General features: G+C 44.3%; 2 protein-coding genes across 5 annotated transcripts in view; one reads left to right on the top strand and one right to left on the bottom strand.

The window, feature by feature from the left end:
• SMURF2 (SMAD specific E3 ubiquitin protein ligase 2) overlaps positions 1–6,966 on the bottom strand; it is an 82,745-nt gene extending 75,779 nt beyond the window's left edge. Inside the window, exon 1 of the mRNA XM_077328421.1 lies at positions 6,680–6,966. Coding sequence (XP_077184536.1) covers positions 6,680–6,731 — 52 coding nt within the window. The 5' untranslated portion in view covers positions 6,732–6,966. The remainder of the gene's footprint in view (positions 1–6,679) is intronic.
• LOC143833075 (uncharacterized) lies at positions 6,847–21,692 on the top strand. 4 transcript variants are annotated; one of them, XM_077328423.1, is made up of 6 exons: positions 6,851–6,986; positions 13,589–13,694; positions 17,788–17,949; positions 20,531–20,614; positions 20,798–20,881; positions 21,160–21,692. In XM_077328423.1, exons 4-6 carry the CDS (start codon positions 20,539–20,541, stop codon positions 21,684–21,686), a joined length of 687 nt encoding a protein of 228 aa, XP_077184538.1. In that variant the 5' UTR covers positions 6,851–6,986; positions 13,589–13,694; positions 17,788–17,949; positions 20,531–20,538; the 3' UTR covers positions 21,687–21,692. The 4 variants fall into 4 exon arrangements, with proteins under 4 accessions (XP_077184537.1, XP_077184539.1, XP_077184538.1 ...); XM_077328422.1 differs by lacking the exon at positions 13,589–13,694 and having other exon boundaries at positions 6,847–6,986; XM_077328424.1 differs by lacking the exon at positions 13,589–13,694 and having other exon boundaries at positions 6,847–6,986; positions 17,788–20,614.

Here is a 21,692-nt window from a genome sequence, read left to right as displayed (position 1 = left end):
AGTAGCACATACACACTATAACTGGAACCTGAGAACATATGCCAGTAAGGCAATTAATTTATGTCTTGCAATTGCCACATCTTTTGTAAGATTTGTTCCACCAGTATGACCCATAAAATTTTATTAAAAACAAAATTCCTAATACCTTCTTACTAGCAAAGAAAAATGCTTAAGTAATCTGCACCTTGAAGAATATCCAAAGCGAAATAATTAATTAAATAAAGTAATTAAGGAAATACTGAGAAAAAGTTTAAGCTAAACAGATCTGAAAAGCTGTATATTAGACCACTTTTTTAAAAATCTGGGTAACTCACAAGACTATCTGAAAGTACACACACATTCATTTTGTTCTAGGCCATATGTTTAAACATGTGGTTGGGAAGGGGAGTATGAAGTTACTTGCTCCATACAAAGTCCATCAATTTCTCTGATACAATAGGGAAATTTCACCAACACTCACCTGCTCCATAAGACCATGGGCCTAGAAACTAACCCCCAAGAGTAGTAGCAGAGAGATCAGAGGAGATGGCTCCTTAATTTATGTTAGGTTAATTTAATTTAATCTGTATTAGATTAATTTGACTTTAATGTTACTACTGGACGGGGAGGGATTAGGGTGGATATTGTGTTTATTACGGCTGTTGGAGGAAGGGGGGAGTGAAAGCAGATGAAATAGTCAGATGGACAGCAGTGTGGCCAGCCAGAGGCTGGGAATCCCAGTGATTGGGTGATGAGAGAAATATGGCACTGGAAGGAGGTATTTAACATGAATGGTTGATAGATATGAGAAGGCTCACACCCCTTCTAACCTCCAGGTGATCCTGAGAAAAGCTGATGGTGGGGCCCTCTCCAACATTGGTATTGTGCAATGCCAGATCCATAAATAACAGGATCGTCACACTACATGATTTCTTTGTAGGGCAAAATGTGGGTCTGGCTTGCTTGTTGAGGCCATCAACAAAATCATCCCCCCCCCCGATGCCCTCCCTCCTCCTGTCCAAAGCCAGATCCATGGTATACACTACAGCTGCACAAGCAGAAACAGGACATGGCTAGAGCAAGCCTGGCAGAAAACTCATTGGTGAGGCATCAAGAACATCTTATAAGACCCTTATGAAATACCGATAGAGGCCACTAAGAAAGAATTCTATGCAGCTTCCATTTCCTCCAATAGTTCATGCCTGGCTGTTGTTCAAAACAATCTAATCTTTGACGTCCTTATCTAAAAGATCATATCAAATTGCTCAATTGAATACTAGTTGTGAAGCCTTTGTGAGCTTCATCACCAAGAAAATCTTGTTCCTCCACAAGGACCTTTCTGCTGGGTGTGATGCAGATAACTAACTAGAGGCCCTCTGGCCATCTTCCGACCCAGTCAACTACTGTCCAGTCTTGCATTTAGCATTCCTGGACAGTTGTGGGACAACTATATGGGTTCTTGAAGGAAACTTGACCCATACCAGTCTGGTTTCCAGCCTGATCACACAGTAGAAATGGCTGTGGCTGCTATGATAGATGACGTCTGAAAAAAACGGATCTAAACAACTTGGCACTGCTGCCTGTTAGACCTGACTGCAGCATTCAATATGGTCAACCGTGAGGTTTTAACCCACTGCCTAGCCAACATAGGGATTTAAGGCATAGCCCTTAAATGACTGCAATCTTTTCTCCAAGGTCAGGAACAGAGCATGGAGTCAGGGGGGAACACCTCCCAGCATCAGGCCCTCACCTGCGAAGTTCCACAGGGAGGCATATTCTCCCAGATGTTATTTAACATCTACATAAACCCCCTCGCCCAGTTGATCCAAAGGTTTGAGCTGGATTATCACCAGTACTCTGATGATACCCAGATATTCATATTAATTAATGGCCATCTGTCAATGCCACTAGAGTATTTGGCCAGATGCCTAGAGGCCATGATGGACTGGCTCAAGTTGAGTTGGCTGAAGCTAAACCCAGCCAAGACAGAGGTCCTCTGCCTGTGTTAGTATGCAGGGAGACAGCTGATACAGCTCCCCTGCTTCTTCCTTCAGGGTATGATTCCCTTTCAATGGAAGCCCAGATCATGAACATTGCTCGCCTGCCGTTTTTCCATCTGCGCCAGGCATGACAACTCACGCCCTATCTCTTGGCATTACTTAGCCAGGTTGACCCAGGTAACAGTAACCTCTAGATTAGACTTCTGCAACTCGCTCTACACAGGGTCTCTCTTGATACTGCTCCAGAAACTCTAACTGGTTCAAATGCAGCAGCAGAGGTCCTTATGGGGACCCAGCAGAGGACATATATGACACCAATACTTGCCCGGCTGCATTGGCTCCAGATCAGAGACTGGATCAAGTTCAAGGCTTTGGTACTAACCTTTAAAACCCTAAATGGTCTGGTACCAGTGTATCTAGAGTTGCCTCTTCCATTATGCCCCCAAATAGTGTTAAGGTCATCAAACCAAAACTTGCTCAGAATCTCCAGTCCAAAGGAAGTGAGATTGGCCTCTGCCAGGGTCTTCTTGGCCTTGGGCTCAGCCTAGCGGAACACTCTGCTGAAAGGTATCAGGGCCCTGTGGGATCTTAACCAGTTCTGCAGGGCCTGCAAGACAGGTCTGTTCCACCAGGCCCATATTCGAGGCCAAAATAGACTATAGTGCTGGCCTCACTGCTGAAACAAAGGAAGATCTGCCTCTCAAGGCCTTCAAATCCCACCCCTCTAAATCAAATTACACAAGGCTACTGTAAAATTATAAAACATTTTAATATTATATTTGATTGTCTTAAACCATGTTTCACCCACCATGAACTACCAAGGAATGGTGAGATACAAAAATAGTTGTTTATTATTATCATCATGTAGATAATATGGAAAAAGAAGAGTTGTGGTTCTTGAGAAATTTATCCAAAAGAAACCAGGGCTCATCTCAAGCTTTGACTCTAATCCCTAGCAACACACCTGCCTTTTTCCTGGACACCATCACCATTTTAAGTAACAGCTAACATGGCAATTGCAGCTCTCCTTGGCCTTGCAGTCTATCCTCCCATCCTCCAGACTTCCCTCAGCAGACAGACACCTCCCACTACCAGCCGCTTCAACACTGGGCACAAGCAATCACGTGGGACGCCTAACTCCCACCTCTGCTCAGAATACTATTGGTCACTTCTGATTATGTTGTTGCCAGGATTTTGAAGGCATGCCCTCAATGGGGCAGGGCAACTCTCACTTTCAGACATTTGTGATTCTGACACTGCAGCAGGGAATGTTGGCTGACACTGCTGGAGAGTTGTCGCCACCACAGTTGGTGTTTTATATACATTGACTAGATATAAATCCCGCTGTGGCCAAAATACAGCGGGCCCTAGCATGATGGGTGGGTGGAGGGATGGGGCGAAGGAAGGAGGAAAAGGAGAAAGAGAGACAGAAAGAAAGGGAGGAAGATAGAGACAGAAGAAGAGGGAGAGAAACAAGTAGCCAGAAAGAGGCAGATGGAAGAGAGGGAGGGAGGGAGAAAGAGAAAAACAAAGGGAATGCTGGGAGGAAGGGAAGGATAAAGGGAATGCTGGGAGGAAGGGCAGAACAGAGTAAGGTAGGTGGGCCTTGGGGCCTTCTGCTGGGCCCAGGGGCAGTCTCGGCTGCCCCAGGGCCCGGCAGAAGGCTCGGGACGGGGGCGGTGGGCTCTGCGGCCTACTGCCGGGCCCAGGGGCAGTCTCGGCTGCCCCAGGGCCCGGCAGAAGGCTCCGGATGGCGGGAGTCGGCTTTGTGGCCTTCTGCCGGGCCCAAGGGCAGGCGAACCTGCCCCAGGGCCCGGCAGAAGGCTCCGTGGGCGAGGGGAAGCCAGCCGGAGGACTTACCGCTGGGGAAGGCTTCTTCCTCTGAGCGGCGACTCTCCGGCCAGGCCGGGCGAGGCTGGGCCAACCAGCCAATGGGGAGCCACACTTTGCGCGGCTCCCCATTGGCTGCTTGGCCCCCGAGTGACAATCGGAGGGCCCAATCAGGAGCCGCCCGCCCTAACTCCTCCCCACTTGCCCTTACTCCTTTATTCCTCCTGCTCCTCCAGAGCGGGGGGGGGGGGAGGTTTAAAGATGAAGGATGGAATGGTTTACTTCATTTATAATCTACCTTTCTTCCCAGTGCATCTTAGATTGTTCTTATCACTTCCATTTTATCCTAACAACCCTGTGAGGCAAATTAGGCTGAATATGTGTGACTGGTTCAAGGTCAGCCACAAAGCTTCCATCTCTGAGTAGAAAATCGAACTTGGATCTCACAGATCCTAGACCAATACTTGAACCACTATATATATAGTATATATATAGTATAATAAGAGCCTCTTGTGGCGCAGAGTGGTAAGGCAGCAGAATGTTGTCTGAAAGCTCTGCCCATGAGGCTGGGAGTTCAATCCCAGCAGCCGGCTCAAGGTTGACTCAGCCTTCCATCCTGCCGAGGTCGGTAAAATGAGTACTCAGCTCGCTGGGGGGGTAAATGGTAATGACTGGGGAAGGCACTGGCAAACCACCCCGTATTGAGTCTGCCATGAAAACGCTAGAGGGCGTCACCCCAAGGGTCATGACCCGATGCTTGCACAGGGGATACCTTTACCTTTATATAGTATAATGTCAAATTGCCATTTAGAAGGTCTTGAAATGTGTCCAATCAAAATCGATAATCAGAAGCAGAGAATAGATGAGATTAAGATATTCTTAAACAATTCCCCGCAAAACCTACATGGTTCCAATAATCTATGCAGCAGTTCTGGGTGTATCTCTCTCGGCCTTTAGTGCAATATGCATTCAGTAAATGTACACTGTATGATGTTGTATTTAAAGCACTTGTTCTACAGAAAACCTGAAATGGTTCAGCATTCCAAGTACAATACTTAGTAATCCTTGCCTGTGCCAAAACTCCCCTTTTACAAATGAATATTTCATATGAAAAATAACTCACTCAGGATCTCCACAATCATTCATCTTATTTTTCAGTATCTAATGACAATTATAAGGTCATTGCCCCTTTCCTCCTGTTATCAGAGCACACAGTTAAGAGTGCTTCACAAGGAGCTGTCAGAAAACAGAAACCTATATTCTGACAAATACTGAACAGTGTACACAAACTAAAAGCAACTGCTTTCTTCTCCCTCAAGGCATCAGATTTTCAAAAATTTTGCTCTGCAATACTGCAATTAGCATCAGAAACTGAGCTACAACTATTCTACATGCCAATCCAGCACACCGGTTTTAAGACCCCATTTTGGAGTTTACCACCCAAGAATCCTATAAACGTGCTCATATTTGACCAGTCCAACTGTATTTTAACAGCTCAATGTAAACAATCCTTAGACCTACATACTGTTTATCAGAAATATCTGTACACATGAGAATTAAAAGTATTTTCTTGCTAGTAATTAAAATTTACAAAAATGCAGCAGTGAATACAGGAGCCATGTACTTTTGTTAAAAATAATAGAGAAACAGAAATTAACATGAAAAAATACAGGTTTTTTAAATCTGCCTTCAAGTGAAACAACATGCCAAATGCAAAGAATTTTCAAATTTCTTTCCAGTTGTCAGAAGGGATAAAGACGAAAAAGGACACCCATCAGGTTTTATACAATTCTAAGACTGAAACGTTACAAATACTTACTTACCTGGGAGAGTGATCCATTAAAACATGCATATGATTATGCAGTAAACATTCTTTTTTGTTTAAGACAGACGTTGCAATGGCAATCTTCTACATCTTCTTGTAAAAGGGCACAATATGTATCTTTCTGGTTTGCAATGTTAATTTTTTGGTATGTGAAAGCTTAATGTTCTTTTACTATATAATACAAGGAACTATATAATATCACACCACCTTCTCAACAGAAGTTGATTCAAAAGGAGCAGCACAAGCAAATCAAAATAAAGGGTACATAGAGGCTGACAATGATTCAAGTTTATGCTCAAAGCAGCTTCTCAGACAACCTCTATTTTATCGTCTGGTGTAAAGTTTCAAACTAAAATGTTTCTTTCAATGCATCCACTATTTCTTAACAACTCACCCCTTCCCTTATCTCTGGGATGGGGGGAGAGACGGAGAGAGAGAGTTGAAGAGTTTACTTTTCTCTTGAGGCCTGGAAGCTTTTTAAAGAGTCTTTCAGACTACAGGTTCAATCTCAAATACACATAGAAGCTCACTCGTTTGTTCCTACCCAGCTGAGCGCACGACATTTGGGCTCTTCCCATTTCTCTCTTTTATTGGTATTATTACAGACTCCGCACTCAAAAATTCTGTAGTCTCCGACACAAAAACAGGGCCCTCGTCTCTCCCCCCTGCACCCCCAATTAATTAACGCGTATATAAGTGAATGTAGCCGCTTGTGTCCCGCAACTTCCCAGTTCCTCGCCACGCAAAGCGTTTCACCTCCTCACTCTTTCCCAAACGGCCTCTTTCGCCTCAACACCCATTTTACATAATCTCACAGCATGCATTTCCCCCTCTCAACAACACAAATATCGGGGCCCTTCGTCCGCCTTTCTTCGCCGCCTCTTTGGGAAAAGCCAACGCGGTTCCCCCAGAGAGCACACAGGAGGCAAGGCCCCGCGCCTAGCACCCCCCCCTTTTCCTTCGTGCTTCGCCCTGCCTTTCGCGTACCCCCATATCGTGCGTGGGGGGGGGGGGGGCAAGGAGGTACCCCTCCGCCGCTCCTCACCTGTCAGGCGCAGCTTGACGGGCCCATTCCTCCGGGCCCCTTGGTTGGACATGTCACCGTGGGAGACTCCGAGACCTCGGCGCTCCGCAGCCCTCCCTGACGGGGTTGGGGTGGGCAGCGGAGCAGCCGCTAATGGAGTTGGGCTGGACGAGGGTCAGAACAGCAGCGGCGGCGGCAACGGCCGCCGAAGGAAAAGAAGCCCGGATGTGCCCAGCGTCGCCATAAGCCGCGCCAGCGTCGAGGAGGAGGAGACGAAGCTGCCTTTCCTTCCGCCCCCTGCCCGAGGCTCCAGCGGCGAGCCCAACAGGCGAGAGATGGGGAGGGCGCTTTGATCTGAGGGGGGGGATGTGGGCCGTTCACACGAGGGGGTCTCGCCGCCCTCCACTAAGTCCCCCCCCCCCCCCGCTCTCCGGTCTCCTCCTCGTGGAGGGGAAAGAGGCCTCCCTAACGTGGTGGGCAATGGCACACGCCCCTCGCATCAAGGCTTCTTTGTTGTTAAAGTGAACCTGTAACATCGTGGCCATGCCCTTGTTTTCGCGTACGCTTTTCTGAAATTTAATATGGGTATCACTCTGACCTGCATGGCGCAGGCTAGCCTGATCTCTCATCAGATGTCAGAAGCTAAGCCCTAGGTGCTCTTTGGATGGGAGGCCTCCAAGGGAGACCAGGGTTGTGACCTGGAGGCAAGCAATGGCAAAACCACTTCGGAAGGTCTCTTGCCTTGAAAACTGAGAAGTTATGTCAGCGGTGATTTGACAGCACTTGCCACCAATACCACTCTACAGGCTCTGGCATGCACCCTGATTTTATGTATTGTTACTCAGAAGTAAGATTCAAGCGCGTAGCCATGTTGGTCTGAAGCAGCAGAACAAATTTAGAATCCACTGTACACTTCTTCAGTATCTGTATACCTTAAATGAACTTTGTTGGTCTTAAAGATGCTACTGGACTCTAAATTTGTTCTTCTCAGTTCTACACTGAATTCAGTTGGAAAGTCCAGTCTGTGTAGGGTTTCAGCCCTGCTTTGGTTTTGGTTTTAAATTTTGAGATGACTGCTGTTTGGTATGGGATTAGGTATGTTGTAAATTTAGACACTTAAACAAGAAATGAGAAGACTGAACATCGACATTTTAGGAATCAGTGAACTAAAATGGACAGGAATGGGTGAATTTAATTCAGATGACCATCAGGTATACTACTGTGGACAAGAATCTCGCAGAAGAAATGGAGTAGCATTCATAATCAATAAGAGAGTAGGAAAAGCAGTCTTGGGATACAATCCCCAAAATGACAGAATGATCTCAGTTCGAATCCAAGGCAAACCATTCAACATCACAGTGATCCAGGTCTACGCCCCAACCACTGCTGCTGAAGAGGATGAAGTTGATCAGTTCTATGAAGGCCTACAACACCTTCTAGAAGCAACGCCCAAAAATGATGTGCTTATCATCATGGGGGATTGGAATGCTAAAGTAGGAAGCCAAAAGATAACCGGGATAACAGGCAAGTTTGGCCTTGGAGTACAAAATGAAGCAGGGCACAGGCTGGTAGAATTTTGTCAAGAGAATACAATGGTCATAGCAAACACTCTTTTCCAGCAACCCAAGAGACGACTCTACACATGGACATCACCAGACGGTCAACACAGAAATCAGATTGACTATGTGCTCTGCAGCCAAAGGTGGAAAAGTTCTATCCAGTCAATAAAAACAAGACCAGGAGCTGATTGTGGTTCAGATCATGAGCTTCTTGTTGCAAAATTTAGGCTTAAATTGAAGAAAGTAGGGAAAAGCACTAGGCCACTCAGGTATGAACTAAATCATATCCCTGACGAATACACAGTGGAGGTGACAAATAGATTTAAGGAATTAGATCTGATAGACAGAGTGCCTGAAGAACTATGGACGGAGGTTTGCAACATTGTACAAGAGGTAGCAACTAAAACCATCCCAAAGAAAAAGAAATGCAAGAAATCAAAATGGCTGTCTGAGGAAGCTTTACAAATAGCTAAGGAGAGAAGGGAAGTGAAAGGCAAGGGAGAAAGAGAAAGATACACCCAATTGAATGCAGAATTCCAGAGAAAAGCTAGAAGAGATAAGAATGCCTTCTTAAATGAACAGTGCAAACAAATAGAAGAAAACAATAGAATGGGGAGGACCAGAGATCTTTTCAAGAAAATTGGAGATATGAAGAGAACGTTTCATGCAAAGATGGGTATGATAAGGGACCAAAATGGTAGGGACCTCACAGAAGCAGAAGAGATCAAACAAAGGTGGCAAAATTATACAGAAGAACTATACAAGAGCGAGCTTAACATCCCTGATGACCACAATGGGGTAGTTACTGACCTGGAGCCAGACATCCTGGAATGTGAAGTCAAATGGGCCTTAGGAAGTCTGAGCAACAATAAAGCTAGTGGTAGTGACAGCATTCCAGTTGAACTATTCAAAATCTTAAAGGACGATGCAGTAAAAGTACTACACTCAATATGCCAGCAAATTTGGAAAACTCAACAATGGCCACAGGATTGGAAAAGGTCAGTTTACATTCCAATCCCAAAGAAGGGCAATGCCAAAGAATGTTCAAACTACCGCACCATCGCACTAATTTCTCATGCTAGCAAAGTTATGCTCAAAATCCTACAAGCTAGGCTCCAGCAATATGTGGACCGAGAACTTCCAGAAGTACAGGCAGGATTTCGAAGAGGCAGAGGAACTAGAGATCAAATTGCCAACATACGCTGGATCATGGAGAAAGCTAGGGAGTACCAGAAGAACGTCTACTTCTGCTTCATTGACTATGCTAAAGCCTTTGATTGTGTGGAGCACAACAAATTGTGGCAAGTTCTTAAAGAGATGGGAATACCAGAGCATCTTATTTGTCTCTTGAGAAATTTATATGCAGGTCAAGAAGCAACAGTGAGAACTGAACATGGAATCACTGACTGGTTCAAAATTGAGAAAGGAGTTCGGCAAGGCTGTATACTGTCGCCTTGCCTATTTAACTTGTATGCAGAGCACATCATGAGAAATGCGGGATTAGAGGAGTCACAAATTGGGATCAAGATTGCAGGGAGAAATATCAACAACCTCAGATATGCAGATGATACCACTCTAATGGCAGAAAGTGAAGAGGAACTAAAGAGCCTGTTGATGCGGGTGAAGGAGGAGAGTGCCAAAGTTGGCTTGAAACTCAACATCAAGAAAACAAAGATCATGGCATCCGGCCCTCTCAATTCCTGGCAAATAGAAGGGGAAAAAATGGAGATAGTGACAGATTTTATTTTCCTGGGCTCCAAGATCACTGCAGATGGGGACTGCAGCAAAGAAATTAAAAGACGCTTGCTCCTGGGGAGGAAAGCTATGGCAAATCTAGACAGCATCCTAAAAAGCAGAGACATCACCCTGCCAACAAAAGTGCGTTTAGTCAAGGCTATGGTATTCCCAGTCGCAATGTATGGCTGCGAAAGTTGGACCATAAGGAAGGCCGAGCGTCAAAGAATTGAGGCTTTTGAACTCTGGTGCTGGAGAAGACTCTTGCGAGTCCCTTGGACTGCAAGGCGAACAAACCGGTCAGTCCTAGAGGAGATCAGCCCTGACTGCTCTTTAGAAGGCCAGATCCTGAAGATGAAACTCAAATATTTTGGCCACCTCATGAGAAGGAAGGACTCCCTGGAGAAGAGCCTAATGCTGGGAGGGATCGAGGGCAAAAGAAGAAGGGGACGACAGAGAATGAGGTGGATGGATGGAGTCACTGAAGCAGTAGGTGCAAACTTAAATGGACTCCGGGGAATGGTAGAGGACAGGAAGGCCTGGAGGATCATTGTCCATGGGGTCGCGATGGGTCGGACACGACTTCGCACATAACAACAACAACAAAATTTAGACACAAAATTTTATGCTCTGATCCTGTACAGCTACTGAGGCAAAAAGACACCAGTGTGGATAGCACTTTCAAAAATGCACCCATTCCTGTTCTGATAACATGCCAATACTCTTAGCATTTGTTCTGTTCAAAAAGATCACAATAAACCAGTGCTGATTGATAGCAGACTCAGGATGGGGAGAGCCTGGATGGTGAACAATTAGAGAAGGATGTTGTGTGAACAGTCCAAAACACTGTAACATTTGTGGATCATTTCATGTTTTGTATTAGCTGCAGGAACAAGACTCTGGATTGTCTCCAGCCCAGGTTTTTCTCATGTCTCTGGATAAATTGGCTAGCAGAACTGTGAAAGACACTGATAGGCCATGTGTTCCTTTATTTATTTTTCTCTTTAATAAAGAGGAGACACATACTGAGGGATCAATACCTGACACTCTTTAAGATCTTTGATATAGTTTATGCTTATAAGCTGTTTTTAGCAAAGTTGGAGCAACAATAGTTGTTAAGTCCATGACAGAGACAACCAAACTGAGACCAGATGCTTCATGTTATTATTGTGAAGAACATTATGAACACATCTGTCCAACCAAATGCCCAACCACATTTTTCACAAATGTGGAAAAATTAATAATTCTGCAGCAATCTGTAGATCACAATTTAGAAAAATTACTACATCATCTCAGTACAGCAATCCAAGGGCATAAAACAATATTGATGCTATTGGTTTTGACCCAATTGATTAATTTGGAGCATGCATGGTGTTTGTGATGAAGAAGATTAGGATGATGAAGAGCTGTTTCTGTTCCCTGTTTTTTAATACTCAAAGAAGCCTCTAAGAAGTGGCTTACAATCATCTTTGTTTCCTCTCCCCACAATAGAGATCCTCTGAGGTAGGTGAGATTGAGAAAGCTCTGAGAGAACAGTGACTAGCCCAACATCACTCAGCTGGCTGCATGTGGAAGAGCAGTGAATCAAACTTGGTTCTCCAGCTGCTATTTGCATTTACAGCTTAATTGTGATTCTTACTAAATTATCCCTTTTATCCACATCCTGTTCACATCTGTTCCTGCACTTTGCACCTGTCTTTTTTTTCTGATTTTCTCCTCTAAATTGCAGTGTTTAAATCTGCATGCTAATAAGTAAAAACAGATTGCTAAGATTTCTTTCTTCCTTTTTTCTGTGCTATTGATTGGTTGGTTTCCAGCAAGAACAGACCCTTCCACTTCTCTTCAGTCAATCTTAATCCTGCCATCATCTTGTCTCATGTTTTGAGCTGTGAAGGCATTTTCCCTGCTTACAAGTCCCTTTAAGTAATGTGATAAGCATTCATAACAGAAGGAGTTAAAAACCATCCCTCTTTGCCTTCAGCTGCCTCATCAAGCTCTCTGCTCCCTGTCTGCACCTATTACAGGGGAAAGTGGGGTTACTTTTGAAAAACTCCTGTTCTTAAAATGGTCCATTTGCTTTTCAAAAGGCCAGTGCATATAAGATTCAGATTAGAGGCTATCACTCTTAACCATTAAACCATTAAACCAAAGAAAATTCTTTTTAAGTAAGAAATCTATGGCCAGGAGACAAACTATCTTTGCAATTTATGTCTTAACTTTATGCAGCCACAAGAATACAAGGGACCATGATTACAGCCCAATGAGGAAAAACACAAATTATCCAAAATGTTCCCATTTTAAAATCCTGAATTAACTTCATCAGGTGCTCTGAATGATGACTTGGAGTTACTGGAACTGAACTCACCAAACCATATGGCTCCATGTCCCACATTGATGAGTTCTGCCCCAGTCTATCTGAGTGGTGTGGAGCCTCAAGATATCCACAGCAGACAAATAAAAAATATCCATGACATTTCAAATGCTATTTATTATTTTTATTTATTTATATCTTGATTTTTTTCCCCACCCCTCCTGACATAGTCAGCCCAGGGCAGCTTACATCAAGATAAAAGAATAAAATACAAAAATTTCTGCAAAAAAACCTTCAATTAATCCTCAGTAAAATACTAAGACAATCTAAAATTTCCATCAGATGGCTGGGCCCCATTCCTCCCCAACACCAGTCGGTGGATCACCTAATTGCATCCGTGCTCTGGTACAACCAAATATATTTTCTATTAGGGGGGACCTCCAGTTCGTAGATTATTTATGACATAGTATGTTACTTTATGACATAGTATTCTAGGTTAAAGAGCCTCTTGTGGCGCAGAGTGGTAAGGCAGCTGTCTGAAAGCTTTGCCCATGAGGCTGGGAGTTCAATCCCAGCAGCCGGCTCAAGGTTGACTCAGCCTTCCATCCTTCCGAGGTCGGTCAAATGAGTACCCAGCTTGCTGGGGGGTAAACGGTAATGACTGGGGAAGGTACTGGCAAACCACCCCGTATTGAGTCTGCCATGAAAACGCTAGAGGGCGTCACCCCAAAGGTCAGACATGACCCAGTGCTTGCACAGGGGATACCTTTACCTTTACCTTATTCTAGGTTAATAATAATATTCTCAAAGGGTAATATTTTAGTTTCTGGAACAGTAGAATATGTCTGTACTGCTAGGTACATTTCTTAGCTGCCTTTACCTGGATAGCACAAGCTAATCTGATCTTTCAAGATCTCCGAAGTTAAGTAGTGTTGACCTGGTTAGTATCGGATGGGAAGCTATTGAGGAATACCAGGGTCACGATACAGAGGCAGGCAATGGCAAACCACCTCTAAACACTTCTTGCCTTCAAGACTCCATAGAGTTACCATAAAAGTCAGCTGTGACTAGATGGCAAAATAACAACTTTGTTTCAATAAGCGCAACGTTAATTTCGCCTAGATCATCAGCATCTTCCTTGATGATTGCAGCATGTTATACACAGTGCTTCAGTTTGGAAACAAAAGCAGAGAAAAATACTGACATGTAATTGCCATATACTAAATGCAGTTTTACAATGTGTTGATTGTTCATATAGGATTATAGACAGTTACAGTACTAAGAACATCCCATCTACTGTAACCTGCCACCACTTTGCCTTCACAGAATCAGCCTCTCCGTCAGATGGCTATCTAGCCTCTCTTTAAAAATTTCCAAAGATGGAGAACCCACCTCCTGAGGAAGCCTGTTCCACTGAGAAACCGCTCTAACTGTAAGGAACTTCTTCCATATGTTTAGATGGAATTTCTTTTGAATTAATTTCATCCCATTCATTCTGGTCTGTCCCTCTGGGGCAACAGAGAACAATTCTGCTCCATCCTCCATAAGGTCACCCTTTAAAATACTTGAAGATGGTTATCAGATCCCCTCTCAGTCGTCTCCTCTTTAGGTTAAACAGACCAAGCTCCCCCAACCTTTCTTCATATGTCTTGGTCTCCAAACCCCTCACCATCTTTGTTGCCCTCCTCTGGACACGTTCCAGTTTGTCAACATCCCTCTTCAATTGGGGTGCCCAAAGCTGAACACAGTACTCCAAGTGAGGCCGAAACAGAGTAGAGTAAAGCGGTACCATCACCTCCCGTGATCTGGACACGTTTGATATAGCCCAAAATCCCATTTGCCTTTTTAGCCACTGAGTCACACTTCTGACTCATGTTCAATGTATGGTCTACTAAGACTCCTAGATCCTTTTTGCTGGGCCCCCTGGGTCCTAGCGCGCTTTGTTTTCCTGGTTGCAATGGGCTTTCTTGCTAGTAATATAATATATAATATATAATATATAATATATAATATATAATATATAATATATAATATATAATATATAATATATTTAACTCTCTCTCTCTCTCTCTCTCTCTCTATATATATATATATATATATATAGATAGATAGATAGATAGATAGATAGATATAGATATATATTCAAATATATATTTCAAATTAGTTAAATATGTACCAGGTGATATGACCATAGGAAGGGGAGGGACCTTGGGTGGGCATGTATACAGCTATGCTTCCCGACCATATTCAGAGTACACCACGGAAAAAGGACGATTCGAAATGAATACAACAGCAGAAAAAAGGACCTACTCTAGGCTATAACTAACAAACAATTTAACAATGAATAAAGATGGAAATACAATTTATCTTATCTCTTCTTTTAATAGTAATCAAACAACCATAGTTCCCAGCCATATTCTGCATGATCACACCACTTCCAGGGTTTCTTAAAGCCTGAAGAATGTTTCAGGGTTTTCTCAATGGTAAAATAGTTGACATAGTTCAAGAAAACTTGAACTATGTCAAGTTTAAGAGGCATTATATCTAAGGTTGCTAACCTCCAGGAAGGGCCTGGAGTTCTCCTAGAATTATACCTGTTATCCAGACCACAGAGATCATAGGAGATGAACTCCTGGAACGTCTGGAACACCCTTAGCTACAAATAGCAGTTGTTGAAACTATCTTATTCTCTGTTAGGAGATTACTTCTCTATACTGAAGTTGTTTTTCAAAATATGAAAATTGAAGTCCCTTGATAAAGCCAAAGAGCAAAACGCAATGGTATTTATATAAAAGAATAAAGAAGAACGGAAGTTTGAAGACTCTATAAAAGTCATTTTTGTACATTTGAAGTGTCTCTGTACTTGCCCTGTATCTGGTCCTTCACTAGGTCCTACCTCTCTTACTTTATTTTGAAATTTATATTAAGCAAATTATTTAACATTGTGTCCCTTAATGACTATCCCCAGTATGTTTTATGGTTAAACCAAAATTCATACCTTTAGTAGCTAGACCACTTGTATTTGCTTCCTTATAAGTTAATGCAATAGTTTAATCTAAAAGTTTCTTTTAAAAGACATTACTGGAGTGTGAATCAATAAAATCCTCCAGGCTTGCAAAAAGTAATGTAATGAAATATAAATTATTTCCAGATTATTGAATAAACTATACATTTTAATGAAAATTCAGCAATGTATATTGTGAGTGTTTGAGGATGGCTAAAAATATCAGCATGTCATCTTCTCCCCATACGTTACATTGATTGCTGTTTGTGTGCTATTCTACTGATTCCAAAACACTTTACCAGATGTGTTGAGGTTTTAGCAAAAGTTTGCTTCATTTTCACCAATGCTTTTGGAAATGGTTGTGGATAGAGAAGACCTAAGACTTTGTATTTGAAAATGCAAGCCACTTCCCAAACTAGCCATATTCAACAAACTGCAGTTAGCCCATTGTCCTAGCCATCTGGTGGAAGGCATCCCAGAAACCACAGGGTCTGACATCAAGGGTTCTAAAGTCACAGTCCAAGGTCCACTAATACAGCAAAGGCAGAAGGAAGTCAAGGTCTCAGTCCAGGATCAGATCACATAATCTAAAGGAAAAGTCAAGACCAGGTCAAAAATCAAACAAATTAGACTTTGGTTCCCAGGAGATGATTATACCTTTCACCATCAAGGTGAAGCTGGTATCATGGACCAGCTAGCTCCAGCAGAGCCCAGCAATGCAGATGACTCCTCTGAGGAAGACACAGACCTGACCCAAACCCACAGCCTGTAACAGTGAAGGAGGAGGCGTCTGAGGAGCCAGACATGGATCCAGAATGGCCTTCAGCCCTGAGTTGGAAACAGAGCCATCTACCAGCCAGTTCACCTCTCCTGTGTCCAGAGCCACGGGGACAGTGTAGAAGGAAGAACAAGAGGAAGCTGCAAGACAGAAGGTGGAGTGCCAGATTGTCAGCAGTGAGGATGAGTGTTTGCAGGAGAAGGACTGAGGTAGATGGCTAACGTTTAGCCTGATGCAAACAAGGCAGCAAACAAGGGAGTGACTTTGTCAATGGTTCCTGACCTTTCTGTACTCCTGCTTGAATCCCTCATCTCTGACCCTGACCTGTGCTCTAGAGCGCTCTTTTGGATTTCCATTTGGACTTGAAGCTGTCTGCTTTAATTGGTATCTGTACTTTGGAATGGTATTTTAACTCCCTCTGTCAGCCTGCTGTGTATCTGCTATCAGGACAGCTGGACTATGATACCAAGGAGACATCTGGCTTTAATGTTGTGGTGATTCTGAGGTTTGACATCAAGGCTTGGCATCAAGGTGGAGACACAGTATGATGTCAGGGGGAGGAAGCTGATCGAGAATGCAGGAAAGGGAAGCGCTGACACGGCAGCAATTTTGGAGGCTGAGGAGATCCCGGAGCGGTATATTAAAAATATATATTCTTCTTCTTTTTGGCGGGAGGTTCCAGGGGAGCTCTCTGAACTATTGGGGTTTTCAGGATGCGGCTGGGACTGAGGCCACTGAGACCACCAAGCCGTTTTTGATGATTTATCAGCCAGTTTTTCCATGGCCATAAGTCTTGGCCTTAGGCATGTCAGGTTACTGTGTTATGCCTTTCCCAGGGGCAAAATAATTAATCTGCATGTTAAATCCATGGTTTCAAGGCGGACACGGATGCTGGAAGTGATTTGAGCTCTTTATTAGGACCCCAGCATGCTACAAGAAGTACTGAACTGAACCAACACACCCACAACCAACCACAACTTTTCTACAAAAGCCATACAATAGATCTTCCCTCCAGTGCACGGTATTGGTCAGCTTAACCTTAAATTGACAGGATCCCGCAAACAGAATCTAGCTGCACCGTGGTCAATTAGATTATAGGCTTGTAATCCTCCCTCAGACCTCAAGCTTGGTCCTCAGCAGAACTACAGACATAACACAGCATGCTCATCCTTTTGAGACATGTCTGTACCACACTGCTGAAATTTCTTAAACAAGGTCATGATACTCCCCATTTGACACAGAATGCCATCATGGTTGAGAAGCTGGCCAAGGCATCCTCTCCACAACAGCAAAGAGAAAACTGTCACGTGACTGTTTGGGGGGGGGGAACTAGCTCTACCTTGAGATGGAGGAGGGGGGAACAATCCTAAAAATGCTGAATCCTCTAGAGGCTTAGAAATCCAGTCCCGTGACTGGCCTGTGCCTGTACAGTCTCATGAGTGCCTGCAGAGAAGACATGAAGTAATCTTCCCGTTCTACAAAATAATGTAAAGGGAATTCAGTGTCAGGTAACTCAGGGTGTTTTCAGTCCACCGCTAATGATCCCTTCATCGAACAATCACTCATTCTTTGATCAGTCCTTAAATTAATATACTTTAGGATTATGGACACACATGGAAGATTTTGATATTCAAAGTTAAGTGGTTTTGAAAAGAAGTTGTTTGTTCTGTGGAATGGATTTTGGGATGTCAGCATTCCAGTATTAGCATTACGTTCTGTCAAGTGGTATGTGGTTCATTCTAGACTGCGATCTCCAAGCAACAAATCCTTTCAAAATGAGGTAAAGAGCACAGTCCCGGAGGGAAGGGAGTGCCTTGCATCACACAACAGCTTGATTTTTGGATGACAGCAACACTGACAAGCACAAAAGGAAATTTCTTCCAGTCATACCTCAGTTGTCAAAAGGTTGGTGATTGTGCATGGGTAGAAGGGAATGTGTAAAGGGAGGAAAAAATAAGGAATCCTTAGGGGGCTGTCATGGATAAGGATGACCCTAAACGACCTATGGAAAAAGTATAAAGCTCAATGTGAAACCACAGTATTGTAGTACCCTAGAAAGTTTGGGGGGGGATATGTGAGGTGGGAATGAAATCACTTCAACATCACATTGAGCTGTAGGTCCCAGAATGGATGACCCAAAATAGATTTTTTTATTTAAAATTTTTTATTGAAAGTGCCACTTTTAACACTGTAAAGCACAAACACATAAATAATATTTTAGGTCTGAGTTCAAAGGATTTTGCTCCACAGAGTTATCCACATGTGATGTCTCATTCATAAGCTCATCTAAGGATCTGCTATTACTGGCTTTCTCAGTGAGGTTTTTCCTCAATTTCAGGTTAAAATAATAAGAACCCAAAATGTGAGATCTTCTTTACAGAAATAGAAGAGGGTGCTGAAGTATTTGAAAACAGGAATGTTAATTTGCAGGGAAATTTCCTTCAATATTTCTGGCTACTTACACTAAGTCTGCTTCTCAAATAGCATCAGAAGTTACATAGTTGTTGCAAAATCCTGTTCCACAACCTACTGTTAGTGTTAAGTGGGGGCATAGTCTGTTTGGCCTGGAAAATGTTTTCTAAAGTTCAAGACAGTGCCTAGAACCTGGCAAAGCTGAAGACTGAAGACCAGCCTGCCAAAAGTATTGCAGTGTTGATCAGGCAACGACAGGAGGCTAAGCATTCAGTATCTGTACCCAGCCTGGCCAGTCCAGAAGATTAATTCATTCAGCTTGCCAAACAGAAGGATAATCACTTTTCCCTTCTATTCCTTCTCATGTGTGAATAGAATTTCAGGGCACTTATAGACTGTGAGACAAGGTCCATGTATCTTAAAACTCCAGAGGGTATATCCACAGTGAGCTGAACATTTTAAAATGTTATAATACATTGTTAGGTTTGTGTGCGTGTGTGTGTATGTGTGTATTTGGGGGTAAGATACGAAAAGTTATGACACCCTTTCGCGAATCTAGCCAGAGCAATACTGCGGGGCTTTTTGCACGGCTTCAAAATCGCACAATGGTTGCCAATTGGTAACACTATTGGTTTGCCATAACGCACGACGTCGTAGACAATCTGTAACACTCCTGAAACCGATCAGCAAAAAGCGCTTCGTTGTAGCGCTTTTAGGGGAATCCCAAAAAGTGGATTCACCCTCCGGAAAGCGCTACACTCTTGCAAACAATCTGCAACACTAGCGATAAAGACCTGTGCGTTAACATTGTTGCGGTTTCTTCAAAGTCCCTCCTCCTGAGCCTGTCCTCCAAACTTCCGGCGAACTGTTCGCCATTTTTTTTCTCGGACCGAGCACAGATCAACGAGGCAACGAGACATCGCCTGGCTTTCCAGCACGATCACTTTCGGAAATTGTGCCCCGAACAGCACAATAGTATTTCAAAAGCACAGTAGCACACACCGTCACGCAAAACATGCCCAAAGCTTAAAACCCCGTCTACCATTGGCCAGACCTAGCGGAGTAAACGTACAGGGAGCATTTTAAAAAACTTTCCCCTGAGCGTTGCAACGAACATTCGCCGAACGCAGTCTCCTGTACAGCTTTGAGGGGTTCAATAGATATGATGCGATGTGATATCATGAGGGGCGGTTTATGTGTAGTGGGTGTTTGTGTGGTTCCGGGTGCATGGTTGTGCTGGGGTGCGGACAACCCCTTCCATCGGCGGCTAGACCTCCGGCTAGCGGAGTCGCCGTCCCACGTTCATTTTAAAAAACTTTCCCCTGAGCGTGCCAACGAATATTCGCCAGTCAAATGTCATGTTTGGTTGATTTAAGCTTTGGCTGGCGAATATTATTTGGGGAACTGTCGAGTACTGTTGAACTTGCTCTGGGTGGACACCGGCATGCGTTTGTGTAATGGCGGCCGGCTAGCGGAGTCGCCGTCCCATGTTCATTTAAAAAAACTTTCCCCTGAGCGTGCCAACGAATATTCGCCAGTCAAATGTCATGTTTGGTTGATTTAAGCTTTGGCTGGCGAATATTATTGGGGAACTGTCTACTGTTGAACTTGCTCTGGGTGGACACCGGCATGCGTTTGTGTAATGGCGGACATTTCAGTAAAATGGCTCCTGCTGCATGTCCATACTGCTCTTCTCGTGTGTAATTTCATCAGCGCATGCGAGAAGTCAAACAATAAGAGCGCCAATCTGGCCATTCGGGGCAGATCCTGTTCCCGCCCGAGGAGTTTTGAACGTGACATGTGACCTCGTGTGGCCAATGAATGTGTGTGTTCTGACGGTTAGGAATCGTTTTCTCGTGTATTCGTTGCAACGCATAATATGCTAGCCTGTTTGTAGACTGCTTGCTATGGTAGCTATTTGAAACGGTTATGTTTAACCAACAACCCCAAAAGTTTTGCAGCATGCCTCAGCCATAGGCCTTCTGCAGTACTTTAGTCACTAGTTTGGGAGCATGCTGTGTGGTTCAGGTTGTATGCTTGCTCCTTTTTCACTATTGTCTGCTGTTGTCCACAGAGACACAGATGCCAGTGACGGAGCCCCGCGAGTCTCCAGCAGCAGTGGATGTGGATAGCGATTCGGGGGCATCTACAAACCTTGGTAAGTATTTCTGACAATAATGAGGGGGGGGTGCTGTGTGAACTGCTTTGTGCTTTTCTGTTTGTGCAGGGGGCAGCAGCCCTACTTGGAGAAAGAAGAGAGTCCCCCAGCATTGCTGGTGTAGGTTTTGAAGCTTGCTTTGCCACCATTCGGTCCTAAATCTTGTTTTTTTCTTTTTTGCAGATTTCATACCCGGCACGCAGGAGGAGGAACAGTGTGGGGTGCTTGGACCTCCTGCCCAACGCAGGCGGCTACAGATCCAAGATGGTGAGCGTGCATGAACTGTTTATTTCGAGCCATAATTGCAGGACAATGTAGCAAACCAGTAACCATGTGCTCCCTTTGCATTGTTGTGAGTCTTGCTGTTAAAATAGGCAAACAGAAAAGCCCACCATGGGCTGACAAACACTAACCATGTGCTCCCTAGCCATTGTTCAGAGTCTTGCTGTGAAAACAGGCAAACAAAAAAGCCCACCATGGGCACCATGGTCGGTGTTGGTTGTATCAATGGTACTAACAGTTCTGTTTCTCATTTTTACCAACAGAGGTTCTTTCGGATGATGAGGAACCACCCCCGGGTCCTGCCAGCCCACCACCTAGAGGTGCGCTCCCGGCAGAGGAGAGGCTCATGAGGGAACGCGCCAGGCTGAGGTGCGTCTCCCTCTTGACGAACGTGGGACAGAGCCTCCTGGAACACTGCCAGGAGGAGACACGGCGTGCTGCAGCCGCCGACCAAGCCATGCTGACCCTCCAGGCCCAGGAGGGGAAAAAATTGAGGGCACTCATCAGGGATTCCAATCAATCCCTACGGGAAAGCGTGGAGGAGGTCCGTCAGATTAGGAGACTGATGGAGAGGGCGGTCGTGGTCATGGAGACGGCCAACCTGCCTCAAATAACCGTCAACGTCCCCCCCCCCACCCACACCAACACCACCACCTCCAGCACCCACCCCACCAACCCCGTCTCAGAATGCCGCCACACAAACAAGGAGGAGAACTGTTCTCGGCAAGAGAATAATAAAACCAGCAGACAAGTTCTCCCCCTCCTAGTTTGGGCCAGTTTTTCTTCGTAATTTTAT

The sequence above is a fragment of the Paroedura picta genome, chromosome 3, assembly GCF_049243985.1.
Source record: "Paroedura picta isolate Pp20150507F chromosome 3, Ppicta_v3.0, whole genome shotgun sequence".
In the NCBI taxonomy this organism is placed as follows: domain Eukaryota; kingdom Metazoa; phylum Chordata; class Lepidosauria; order Squamata; family Gekkonidae; genus Paroedura; species Paroedura picta.
This window is presented reverse-complemented; position numbering and strand designations above follow the sequence as displayed.

Excerpts from the sequence above, each read along its gene's own strand:
- LOC143833075 (XM_077328422.1), top strand. The coding sequence starts at position 20,539 with ATGCCAGTGACGGAGCCCCGCGAGTCTCCAGCAGCAGTGGATGTGGAT. Across the intron at positions 20,615-20,797 it reads GGGGGCATCTACAAACCTTG|ATTTCATACCCGGCACGCAG; the intron begins GTAAGTATTTCT and ends TCTTTTTTGCAG. Across the intron at positions 20,882-21,159 it reads GCGGCTACAGATCCAAGATG|AGGTTCTTTCGGATGATGAG; the intron begins GTGAGCGTGCAT and ends TTTTACCAACAG.